Source organism: Palaemon carinicauda, chromosome 36, assembly GCF_036898095.1.
Source record: "Palaemon carinicauda isolate YSFRI2023 chromosome 36, ASM3689809v2, whole genome shotgun sequence".
Taxonomy (NCBI): Eukaryota; Metazoa; Arthropoda; class Malacostraca; order Decapoda; family Palaemonidae; genus Palaemon; species Palaemon carinicauda.
The window spans coordinates 21,959,636-21,973,377 of NC_090760.1; the positions used below are offsets into that span (position 1 = coordinate 21,959,636).

Sequence of the window (13,742 nt, forward strand, 5' to 3'; positions counted from 1 at the left end):
GTAACCTTATTTGCACTAGCCACAAATGGGATATCCTCAGTCATTCCTAAAGATTTTCTCCAACTCTATTTGTGGATGATCTCTCTATATCATTTGCTGGAGCTAGAATGGCAATGGTTGAGAGAAAATTACAACTCTCAATCGGCAAAATAATTCAATGGGCTGATATGAATGGATTTATGTTTTCAACAAGCAAAACTGCCGTTGTCCATTTCTGTTCTATTCGGGGAGTACATCCAGACCCGGATGTGTACATCAAAGGTCAGTGTATTCCATGTCTAAGTAAAGCTAGATATCCAGGGTTGATCCCCCCAGATGCTGAAGCCTTGACAAGGATATGGGGGTTCGGGATTAGCAGCTGCGCTCTGATGAATGGTGGGAACTGCTTTCCCACTGGACCTTGCTGCCCAATTTTTGATCCAACTAAATTAGTCAGCACTTTCTCTTTTTTTTTTGGTTATTTCTTTGACTCTCCAATCTCCTCCTTTTGGGCATGAACTCGTTGATGACTTTTGCTTGTTTGATTATACTTTGGGTGCTTCTTTGGATTTGGCACAGTGTGGGATGGATGGCATGGCATCTCAATCTGTACCTATTTAGACGCCATCACCCTCTGGCAGACCTCATTGGGTGCAGACCATGTCTGTTAAGAGTTGAGCTCCAGTGATCCAGATTTAAGTCACCCATATTTGTGGGTAATGGGTGACACCAGGCATTGGAGTCATCGGTGGTAGGGGCTAACTACCCCCACCGACCAGTGTACGCCCACCTAAAGAGAGGCAGCCCCTCTCTAATAGAGAACTGGTTTCCCGCTGAAAGCTCTTCTCGTGTTAGGCCACATGGGATACGACTGACATCCTCCGATAAGAGGTGGATTACCCGGCTTTCCTTGTTCTATAGAAACCAACCCCTCCGTTGACGACCTCGAGAATACAAACATGGACCTCGGTATAGACAGCTCCAATTCAGGTTCTAATATTGTAACATTAGAACTTTATTCACATTATGTAAAGAATGCTTATAAGAAAAACACTAAAGAAGAAGAGAGAGAGTGAGAAATTATGACAGTACAGAAAAATATATAAAAGTAGTATTACCTGGTTACTATGAAGTAGTGGATTATGAAAAAAAAATTATTTTTGGAATTTGATAATGGAAGACAAGAGCATGTGAATGTTTTTAAAGCCAATAGTGAAATAGATAATATATGTGGAGGGGACCAAAAATTCTTCCACAGGGAAATGGAAGTCTCTTGATAGAGACACTATCCCCAATACAAAGCGAAGGATTAAAAACACTTCAACATTATATGGTCAGTGTCAAATACATTTCGCACCCCAGTTTCAACCAGAGTAGGGGTGTGATATATGCTCCATCATTGGTAGACATAGAGGAAAAAGAAATTGAGGATGAACTGAAAAACGGAGTAGTAAGAGTAGTCAGAATGAGAAAGAGAGTTGGAGAACAACATTATCCTCTTGGTATTTTGATTATAACATTTGATCAATGCAGATTACCTAATGTAATTAAAGCTGGTTGGCTATCTTTGAAGGTGAAACCATACATCCTTCACCATTGCGATGTTATTATTGCCAAATGTATGGCTATTTAAGCTAGAAGTGCAAGGAAAAAATAAGTAATAAGCCAGCTGTTTGTGCCCACTGTGGAAAAAATAGTCATGGAGCATGCACAGAAAATCCAAGTTGTATACATTATGGGGAAGCACACCCAGCGACATCTAAAAGCTGTATTAAGTTTATTTTGTTCCGACACAATGCAAACCATTACGTCCTCTTTAGTAGGATATCAATTTCGGCAAAGCTGAAAACTAGCCGATAGCTTTTTCAACTACTGAGCCCCCTCCTTCTGCTAGTTAGCAGTAGGGGGGGTAGTGGGTGACCACTCCCCCATTCCCCGCGTACCGGCGACCAGCCGTCACTTTTCAATTTGGCTCAGTAGAGTGTAGACGTGCTGTCTCTCTCTCCCAAAATAGTGGGGAAAAATACTTCCTATATTTAGAACTGGCTGGTTTGAATTTATGCTTTTTCTTTGCTTTGGCTTTACTTTTTCTTTTCAGGAGTGCTTGCCTGTGAAGGTTCATTATGCGAACCTGTCCTGGGAAGGAAGGTCGCCCCTGCGGCACCTTCATGTCCGCCAAGGAGATGGACCCTCACGGTCTCTGCCCTTCATGCAGGGGTCACTCTTGCATGGAGAAGTCTTCATGTAATGATTGTAGGGAGTGGTCGCCCTCCCAATGGGCGTGATTTGGTAAATGCCGGAAGAAGATATCGAAGAAGGATTCTTTCCCCTAGGAGTTTACTGTGAAGGGAAAGAAACCCAAACCTCCTACTCCTGCGAATCAATACGCTTATTCTGGCTCCTCCCATTCGGGTTCCCGAAATATGGCTGTCATCTTGACTTTTTAGGTGGCTAATGGGTTTTATCAAGAGAGTAATCACCAAGTAGTTTACAGTGAACCCTCGCTACTTCGCGGTTCGACCATCGCGGATTCACCACTTCGCGGATTTTTTTCATAACCCATGTGTATACATATATCGCGGATTTTTTTCATAACCCATGTATATACATATATCGCGGATTTTCCGGAAATATAAAAAATACCGCGATGTGACCGATGGTGCAGATTGGAGAAAGTAAGGAAAATTGAATCATGATTGATTTTCAATATAAATGAAACTTTGAGGAGCAACAAAGATATCATTTATTAGAGAGATATAAAGAGGTAAGGAATGAGAGGTAGTGAAAAGTAGCCCACAGAGAGAGAGAGAGAGAGAGGTAGAGAGAGAGAGAGAGAGAGGTAGAGAGAGAGAGAGAGAGAGAGAGAGAGAGAGAGAGAGAGAGAGAGAGAGAGAGATAGAGATAGGTAGGTAGAGAGAGAGAGAGAGAGAGAGAGAGAGAGAGAGAGAGAGAGAGAGAGAGAGAGAGAGAGAGAGGGGGGGGGGGTTTAAATGTAATAAACAAAAAAATTTGATAGGTTATAACACATTGGTGCTTATGTAATATCAACTGTATACTGTAGACGGTTTGAATAAGTTAAGAAATGGTATAAACAATACTTTGTTAGTGTATTCGTACACACTCAAGAGCGGCAGCTAGATGACAGCTGATCTAATCACAGCCAAAAGTAAAACAAAAAGAAGTCAACAATACTCAATTTTTAAAACACACCCGAAATTTAAAAACAAAAGAACACGCTTTCTTAATGTGCAATTAACTATTTAAAGAGTGGCAATTTTCTAGAATAAAATGATATTTCCAAAAAAATAGTGGTTTGCTGATGAAATCGGATGCCGTATTTTTAGCTATGATTGAAATGGATGTAGACTCGGCCTAATTTTTTTGTTTCGTATTTAATTGACACTAAGAAAACTAATTTTGGTTTCTTCATCTAAATGTAAGTATTGTATAACACGAAGAGAGAGAGAGAGAGAGAGAGAGAGAGAGAGAGAGAGAGAGAGAGAGAGAGAGAGAGAGAGAGAGAGAGAGAGAGAGAGAGAATGAATCAGCTGTTGTAATCAAATGGCGTGTTTTTGTTTCGTGAGAATTTCATCGCCACGACTATAACAACAACATACTGTACTGAACTTTACAGTATTTTACAGACTACTGTAATATGATAAAGTAAAATATTTATAATCTATTTTATATGAAATGGGGCTATTTTTTTTTGTTTAAAATTTACATTTACGTATGTAAAACAACTCTCTCTCTCTCTCTCTCTCTCTCTCTCTCTCTCTCTCTCTCTCTCTCTCTCTCTCTCTCTCTCTTTCTCTCTCTCTCTGAACAGGATATGTGTAAGGATGCAGAAGAAATCATTGATATAACCTATGATGCCATCCAACAACATACTTATGAAGAAATAAATTACCAGATGGAAACAAATAATAGACCCAAGAGACTCTACCCGGACCTACATAATTTTAGGGAAGAGCAAGAACAAGAAAAAATAGAAAAGAAGGATATAGTCTGCAATATGCTGAAAAGAGGGAATTGCAGATTTGGCGAAAGATGCTACTACAAGCATCCAAAGATATGCCATAATTATGAAATATATGGTAAATGTGCGTATTTAGACGGATATGGAGACGAATGCAGAGATCTCCATCCAAAAATATGCAAAAACCTAAAAGAAGGAAGAGGATGCATTTACAACAAAAAATGTCGATATATGCATCCTGCAACCATGAATGAAAGTAAGAATACTCAGCAAACTGAAAAGAAAAATGAAAGCAAAAAAGAAACAAAAAAGCAGGCCGTGTATATACCGCGCTTTGAACCAAGAGCCCCAAGATATGAGGCCTTTCAACCCAAACCTGCACATTTAGAGCCCAACTACAAAGAATGCATCTATAATGCCAGGGGTTGGTGCAGATATGGGGACAGTTGCAGGTATACACACACAAATAAATATGAAGGCGAAAGAGCAAATATAATAGAAAAGTTGGATTTTTTAATGGCAGAATTCCGGGAAATGAAGAAAAGAACATCATATCAGAACAGGAAGGAAGCATGGGAGAATCCATATTATTACCAATATTAAATAATGGGGATGAAACACAAACCATAATAGTAATGAATGCACAGGGTTTAGTCACGAGTAACTCTAAAAGGAAAATAGAGTTCTTAGAAGAACTAACCCAAATTGAAAAAATAGATATATTAAATATAAGTGAAACATGGTATTCCCAAGAGACTGGCAGTGATGACCAGATAAAGGGTTTCCAAACTTATAGATCAGACAGAAAAAATAGGAATCAAGGGGGAACCGCAGTATATGGAAGAGACACAAATCAAGGAAAAGTATGTGAAAAATACAGCAACACAGAATGTGAATTGATTGCGGTAGAATTTGAATTTGAAAAACTAATGAATATTGTAGTTTACAGACCCCCAAACACTAAGGAGTTTGACATAATAATAGAAAAAATAGATGATATATGTAGAAACCATAAAGACTGGAATATACTCCTATCCGGAGATTTTAACTTTCCTTTCGTGGATTGGAAAGAACGGATAGAAGAAAGTGGTTGTATGTATACATATAAAAAAGATAGTAATAGTAGCGCAGAAGATAAGAGGCAATTTGAAAAGCTTCAAGATATGCTATTAGAACATAATATGCAACAAATAAACCACATTCCAACAAGAAAGGAAAATGTCCTAGATCTAGTATTTGTGAATGAGGTGAATTATGTTAAAGAAATAATAGTGTATAACACGGGAATTTCAGACCACAATGTCATAGAATTGATAGTTCATTCCAAAGCAAGTGATCACAGAATTAATAAAAGCACAAAACTTTGGGAAGGATATGGAAAATATAACTTTTACAGTATGAATATAAAATGGTCAGAAATAAATGAAGAACTGAATAAAGAATGGAAAAATGTATTTATAAGTGATAATATACAGGTAAATACGGATATACTGTACAAAATACTGGAGAAAATTGTTGAAAAATATGTACCGAAAAAAAAACAATAAACAAAAGACGTGCATACCAAGAGACAGAAGAATCTTATTTCAGAAAATTAAAAAGTGGAAGAAAAATCTTGCAAAAGAAAAAAATGTGTGGAAAATGAGGGAAATAAAATGTAAGATAGAAAATGCAGAACAAAAGATTATACAGTCGAAAGAAAATGAAAAAAGGGACTTAGAAGAAAGGACACTTCAAAATATAAAAAGAAACCCCAAAGTACTTTACTCCTATGCAAAAAAGATGAATAAAAGGAGAATAGAAATAGGCCCTCTAAGAATTGAAGGACGGCTAACGAATGAAAAAAAGGAAATATGCAACATATTAGCAGAAAAATATGAGAGTGAGTTCACGCCAAGAATTGCGAATGAGAATAATGAAACAGAAATGAGAGAAGAAAATGTTGAATATCTAACGGATATAGATATTAATGAAGCAGATATTGTCACGGCTATAAACGAAATTAAAAATGGATCGGCAGCCGGACCAGATGGAGTTCCTGCGATTTTGTTAAAAAAAACTGCAAACACTATCGCGAAGCCACTTGCAATACTGCTAAGACAGAGTATAGATATGAGCGAGATATATGTTAAACATAAATTAGCTTATATAACCCCTATCTTCAAAAGTGGATCAAGACTAGAGGCAAGCAATTATAGACCTGTTAGTCTAACATCACATATTATGAAAGTGTATGAGAGGGTAATAAAAAAGAAAATAATGAACCATTTGGTCAAAAATAATTTGTTTAATATGGGTCAACACGGTTTCGTACCTGGAAAAAGTACACAGACCCAACTGATAGCTCACTATGAAAACATATACAATAATATGATAAATGAAAAAGACACAGATGTGATCTATCTAGATTTTGCAAAAGCCTTTGACAAGGTAGACCATAACATATTGGAGAAAAAAATGAGAAAGCATAATATTGTGGGAAAGATAGGAAAATGGGTAAAAGAATTCCTGCAAAACAGAAAACAGATAGTGGTTGCAAATGACGAGAAATCAGATGAAGCCCAGGTAATATCTGGTGTGCCCCAAGGTACGGTATTAGCTGCACTGCTATTTGTTATTATGATCTCAGACATAGACTGTGATGTTGAAAACTCCGTAGTGAGAAGTTTCGCCGATGACACAAGAATAAGTAGAGAAATTACTTGTGATGAAGATAGGAACTCACTACAAAGAGATCTAAACAAAATATATGAATGGGCGGAGATAAATAGGATGGTATTTAACTCCGATAAATTCGAATCAATAAATTATGGAAACAGAGAAGGAATGGTGTATGCATACAAGGGACCTAATAATGAGACAATCACAAACAAGGAAGCAATTAAAGACCTTGGTGTAATTTTAAATAGGAATATGTTATGCAACGACCAAATAGCAACACTGTTGGCTAAATGTAAAGCAAAAATGGGAATGTTATTCAGACACTTTAAAACAAGAAAAGCTGAACACATGATTATGCTTTACAAAACCTATGTGCGTAGTACACTCGAGTACTGCAATGTGATATGGTACCCACACTACCAAAAGGATATTGCGCAAATAGAGAGTGTACAAAGGTCCTATACTGCTAGAATAGAAGAAGTTAAGGACCTTGATTACTGGGAAAGACTGCAATTTTTAAAACTATACAGTCTAGAAAGGAGAAGAGAACGCTACATGATAATACAAGCATGGAAGCAAATAGAAGGAATTGCTGAAAACATCATGGAGCTTAAAGTATCAGAAAGAGCAAGCCGAGGTAGATTAATAGTGCCAAAAAGCATTCCAGGTAAACTGAGGAAGGCGCACAGGACATTAATCCACTACGCACCAGCATCGATAATGCAGCGACTATTTAATGTGCTGCCAGCTCATCTAAGAAACATATTAGGAGTGAGCGTAGATGCGTTTAAAAATAAGCTCGATAAATACCTAAGATGCATCCCAGACCATCCAAGACTGGAAGATGCAAAATACACCGGAAGATGTATTAGCAACTCTCTGGTGGATATACGAGGTGCCTCACACTGAGGGACCTGGGGGAACCCAAACAAAAAATAAGGAAATAAGGCAATAAGGTAAGGCTCTCTCTCTCTCTCGTAGATTGTTTTCCTGCTTTGCTACGTATGTATGATTTTATATAGATACGGTAAATAATATTTGTAATAACATATTTTATAAAAGCTTTTACTGTAATATCATTATTTATCACTTTCATCATGCGCGTTAAATTCCTTAGTTTGTTTACTGAGCGTACTTTATGACGCCATCGTTTCAGGCGGCGTCATAAAGAAAATCATTTCATTTGGAAGTCCTAAGAAAAATTAAGTAAAACATTAGTAATAACCAAATCAACATACTGTACTGAATAATCAATATAATCGATGCAAAAACTAACCTATACACAAATGTGTAAATGCGTTTGTTTCTTCATAATAATCAGAGATAAACGTAAACAAAACATTGGTTGCCATTTTTTTATCGTGCTTTTTGCCGTGTTTAGGAAACGCATGATATAAAGTCGCCTTTAATATTTGTGCCTGTTTTAGTTTAGGGTACATTAGTACATGCATTAAGTGTTCTGTACATTAAAGGGTAGTTTGTTAACAGTACTACGTACAAGGGAAGGTTTTAAAAGTCTGCATATACATGTTGAAATAAATAGGTAAATATGGTGTCACTACTTCGCGGATTTTCACCTATCGCGGCCGGGTCTGGAACCTATCTACCGCGATAAACGAGGGTTCACTGTATGTGCAAATTTTGGTTCTTGTTTCCAAATGTGAAAGATTTCCTGAAAATTTGCAGTTATCTGCTACACAAACAGGAAAATTTTCAAAACTTGCATACATTACTTATCAAACCATATGCACAAACTGATTAAAATCAAATTCCTCCTGCAGTGACTGCTTCTACAAGCATCATAAGTTGGTGGAAGATTATCTTAATATCCATCATTTTTGTATGAAGAAATCATACATGAGACATAGTTACCATCACCTAAGTCTTACTTTAAGGGAAGGTACAATTTTTTGAATTTTTAATATCAAAGTAGGGGATACCGGCCACAAAGTCAGTCTTCTTCAGTGTGAAAAAAGATATTCAGATCATCCGCTTGGAAACATTGTTTCTAAGATATTTCATATTTTGTCCATTATTAGAAAATGCCGCCATCCTCCGAAGTTGGATCCTCAAAAAGCTCCTAACATGAAGGAGCAGGATAGGGGATATCTTTCGACGCCGGAAACATCTTACGCATCGTACCATTACTGGAAGGAGAACGATTTTCTCTTAGTTTGTTTCTTGCATCGAAAATTCTCTCCCACTGGGAAGACAGCCACTCACTACAATAATCGCATGGACATTTAAAAGAACATCATATGTCACGGCATTAAACATTGTTAAGAACAAGCGTAGCTCAGATAATGATAAGCACACTTAGTGATAATGTCAAAGAAAAGACATGCACTAAGCACTGTAAAGATAATCCATGTGAATTATTCAAGTCATGAATGTGGAGAGAAGAGGGGAGAGGTCTTATCGTAATGATGACCAAAAGATAAATGACACCTACTGGCAGCCACATATAACACTGCCCAGCATTGTGGTTGCTAGGTAACCAATCATGATAGGCCTACAGCCAAACCCTTTTTTATTTAATTGTGTGGTCGTAGAAAACGGGACTAGGAGTAACCCATTCAATGCCTCAGGCTTGTATAGCAAGGAAAAATACAAATTGGGTTTTAAATTTGTAGTTTTTTTTATCTATCTCCTTGTCAGTGGGTATGGCAAGTGTAGTAAATAATTGGACTCTTATCAATAATTTTTGCCAGTTTAGAATTGTCTTTTTCATATATTTAGCAGAAAAGCCACGTTGTAAGCATAATTTGTTTGTTTTTTTATATTTTTACACATTAAATCATATATATAACCTCTCTTACCATAAAGGAAATATAATTTTAATCTTTTTTATTTTTTTCTAATCTTCATTTAACACTGTTAGATGATTAGAGATAACTGTATGCTGTCTCTTGTAGTTAATATTTGACATGTTACGGTATTGCACTTATCAACACCAACTACATTTTTGTATTTTCATTTACAGGATTGGCAAGAGATTATTAAGCTTTATGAGAAGGATAATGTTTATTTAGCTGAAGCTGGTCAACTTTTAACTCGATTCATCAACTACGAGATTCCAGGCATAAAGCGACAAGTTTTGAAGGGAGTTCAGACACAACAGGTATGGTTTTTTCACATTTGCTCTTAAATATGCATAGTTTATATATATATATATATATATATATATATATATATATATATATATATATATATATATATATATATATATATATATATATATATATATATATATATATATATATATTTATATATATATATACTGTATATATATATATATATATATACTATATATATAGATATAGATATATATGTATATATATATATATATATATATATATATATATATATATATATATATATATATATATATATATATATATATATATATATGACCCAATCTAGGTCGTAATAAGGGGGTTCAAACTTCACATCTTGGGGGGAAACAAAGATAGAGAAAATCCATTTTATAGTTAACACAATTTGAGAGGGGGGTCATGCACAAATAATAGCCGAGTTGATCATTTGACACATGCTGTATTATCTTAAGTTTACAAGGGCGCCCTTAATTATGATTACGTTACGTTACTAAGAAAAAGCCCTCAGAAAAATGGTACTCGGTTGGCACACATCGTGGCACCTGACACTCTCTGTCGACCTCCAAAACCAGACTAACCCTATAGGCAATTTCCCCATCGCCCATAGATGGGCATCGCGATGCCTGATCAATGATTGGCTGTTTTGACCCGAAAGTCTCATGACAGCCAATCGGGAGAGATTTTGGGGATGCTAACTTTTAATGAATATTTTTTGAGTGCTCAAGCCACGCCGATAACGACATTCTCATAGTGCCGGCGAGGGCTTTCTCTAACAAGGGGAAGACCGTTACACTAACCCAGCACTAAACTACAACCGGTTTATCACTCCCTCCTTAAATTCTTTTTACGTCCCGTATAATTCACAATTATCAGATTTTTTTTCTAAAACAATTTTTTTTTCCCTCTTTTTTTTATGAAACTTTTCTAATCATTGTTTTTTTTCCCACTGAACACAAGCTTTCTTTTTCCACTAGACGTTGCCGCTGAGTACCATCCTCTTCGGGAGCATGCAAAAATTAAAATTAAAAACCTAAATCAAAATCAGAGGGCCGGTTGGCGTGTTACAATTGCAAGTTACACAAAGATGAATATCACGCCCACAATAGGTCATACAGAAACACAAAATTCAGGTTTAATACATCATCACCGAAATTTGGAGCACAAAATCAGAAAAATAATAATGTTTTACCAACAGTTCCTTCAATGCAATAAAATCTTTATATGAACCGACAAATCATTACATACACAAAATAAAGAAAATGATAAAAATTAAGAGAAATCAAAATGAATAACTTACAATCCCAGCACTCTTTGACACATTTACCATTATAAGAAAACCATTTCTAACACATCCGTGACACTGCAATAAGGAGCAAACTCAAACTGTGAATAATAATAAAAAGAAAAACACTTATCAATAACCGAGCAATATTATTTCTCCTGAAAAACAAAAACATAAGTAATGATGTTCAATTTTCAACCCATGATTAGCAATTACCTGTAATAGCACCGAAAACCTCCACAGAGACAAATGAAATTTTTTTTCAATACAGTACAACAAACTGGAAAAACACATAAAACCATTGGTAATAGCAAAATCAGTATCAAAACAAAATAATGAAATTTGAATTATTTTCAACATAAACATAAATGCAACAGAAATTTCTCAGTATGATGAATGACATACTCGTGATATGCTTAGAACAAAACCAAAAAAAACGGAAACAAAATTTAAAACCTCTTTTCACAAAACACTCGGAATGAACATACGTAAAAGAAACCTGATTTTTATGACCTCAATCACCTCGTGGTAGACATTATCTCAAGACCCATGTCCTCTCGCACTCTCTCGTGCTCGAAGGACGGCACGGACACATGCTTGTGTCTCCTCCTCACCTTCCTCCCCCAAGTAGCCAGGTAGCCCGGGGTAAGGTGGCACCGGCTTATTCAAATACCACACCAAGTCCTCTCGGACCGGACGCATATGCGAAAGGTGATACTCGCCTTTGGTCCCGGTCCGGATGTGTTGGAAGACCGCCGTATCGGCTTTAATTTCTTTTACACGATACGGTCCAACATATGAGGCTTCCAGTTTATGCTTCCTCGGTTCCAACCTTTTTAGATAGATTCTGTCCCCTATCTGTATATCAGACGTGCACGTTCGGAAACGCTGATCGTATTTCGTCTGATACTTCTCATTGGCCCTCAGCAAGTACTTTTGGGTTATCTGAAACACCCTCCGAGCCAAATTACACATCATCACCCGATATTGTTCTGTGTTGTATAATGGCAGGGTGTGGGGGTCCATGACAACAGTATACGGCAACACAGGGTCCTGCGCAAAAAGCATAAAAAACGGTGTATCCCTAATAGAGCCATTATATGCCGTATTTAGGGCGAACTCCGCCCACGGCAACATTTCCACCCACTGGTTTGGATTGTCCCCCACAAGATACCTTAAAATATTTGTCACCTCTCGGTTATGGGACTCGACGAGCCCATTTGCTGATGGCCGATAAGAGGCGATCGTGAAATGATCTATTTTCATGATCTGGGTTACCCCCTTGCACACTTCATTCAAAAACTCTCTACCATTGTCACTTATCAATGTACGTGGACATCCGTACCTCACTCTGAAGGAACACAACGCCTTCGCAACCGACACTGCGGTTTTGTCCACCATTGCATACGTGTGTGTGAAGCGTGTGAATGCATCTACAAACACACACACGTACTTAAACTGCCCGTCACCGAGGGGGAATGGACCCAAGACGTCCATATGCACTCTATTAAACTTAACAGGCACTATTGACCATGTTCTGGCCTTCGGGATCACATGGTTGTGGTTCCGCATAGTGTTACACACATGACACTTATTAATAAACCTAACAATGTCTTTTTTCATCCCTAACCAAAAAAATGACTCTCTGGCCCTTCTCAAGGACCTCTCTATACCTACATGTCCTGCGTAAGGACCTACATGAATTACATGGGTGGCTTTCTCTATCAAAGAGGAAGGGAGAACAACGCGAGATCGGATATCTCCCGGTCTCTTCTCATACTTATAAAATAGGATATCGTCTTCGATGAAGAACTCATCTCTTCGCATGCGCAAGAAATCCGGGAGTTTGCTACTCGCAACTCTCACGCACCTCTTGACCTGTTCGATCCAAGGTTCAGATTTTTGTCCAGCAACAAGCTCACCCACACTCCGGCCACACAAATCGATCACACACTCATTCACGGGGCATTCTCTCTGAGTTCCCCCCGTGGAACTCCCAACATTCACATTCTCCGGACAGTTCTCGTCCTCTCGCTCTCTCACACTATTGTTGCCAAGTTCTTCCCGTTTTCTATGCACTCCTCTCACAGGTGTATTTGACCCCGAACTCTCCTGTTGTTTTTTTCTGCCTTGCCGACCTAGTTGTTACAGCCACTATGGTGGTCCTGGAGAGAGCGTCTGCTACTTTATTTGACTTCTCCGCAATATGCTCGAAATTTACAATATCAAACTCTAACAACCGCTCAATCCACCGAGCTTGCCGAGTATTTAATTCCCCTTTTTTAAATATTTAACTTAGCCGGTGAATATATAATAGCTGACGTCTCCGGCGGCTCGACAGAAAAACACAAAAACTCGCGAGCGATCGCTATGAAGGTTGCGGGTGTGCCCACCAGCGCCAACTATCGGCCAGATACCGCATATACATGTAAACAGCTCCAGTTCTTCTCTGTCGGTCTGATCGACAAGGTGTTCAATTACTCGCTGTTAACCTGGAGTTTTTCAACAGTATTGGTGAAGTACTTCTTTTTGGTTTGAGCTTTCGCAGTGCAGGTGTTTTATCTTCAACTTAAACTCTTGAACTCTTTTTTGGATAGATTTAATTGTTGATGACTTTGGATTGTTTTTTTGACTTTCTTTGACTTTTCAAAATGGCTGACCCTTCTCCAATTCCTAGATTTCGTAAGTGTAATGCTAGGGATTGTAATAAGCGTCTTCCAAAGGC

At 37.5% G+C, this 13,742-nt stretch overlaps 1 protein-coding gene across 1 annotated transcript in view; it reads left to right on the forward strand.

Annotated features, from left to right (window-relative positions):
- The window catches only part of LOC137628804 (CDK5 regulatory subunit-associated protein 3), a 178,340-nt gene that overhangs the window by 65,297 nt on the left and 99,301 nt on the right, over positions 1-13,742 (forward strand). The window contains exon 4 of the mRNA XM_068360028.1: positions 9,603-9,740. Within this exon, the coding sequence (XP_068216129.1) occupies positions 9,603-9,740 (138 nt within the window). The remainder of the gene's footprint in view (positions 1-9,602; positions 9,741-13,742) is intronic.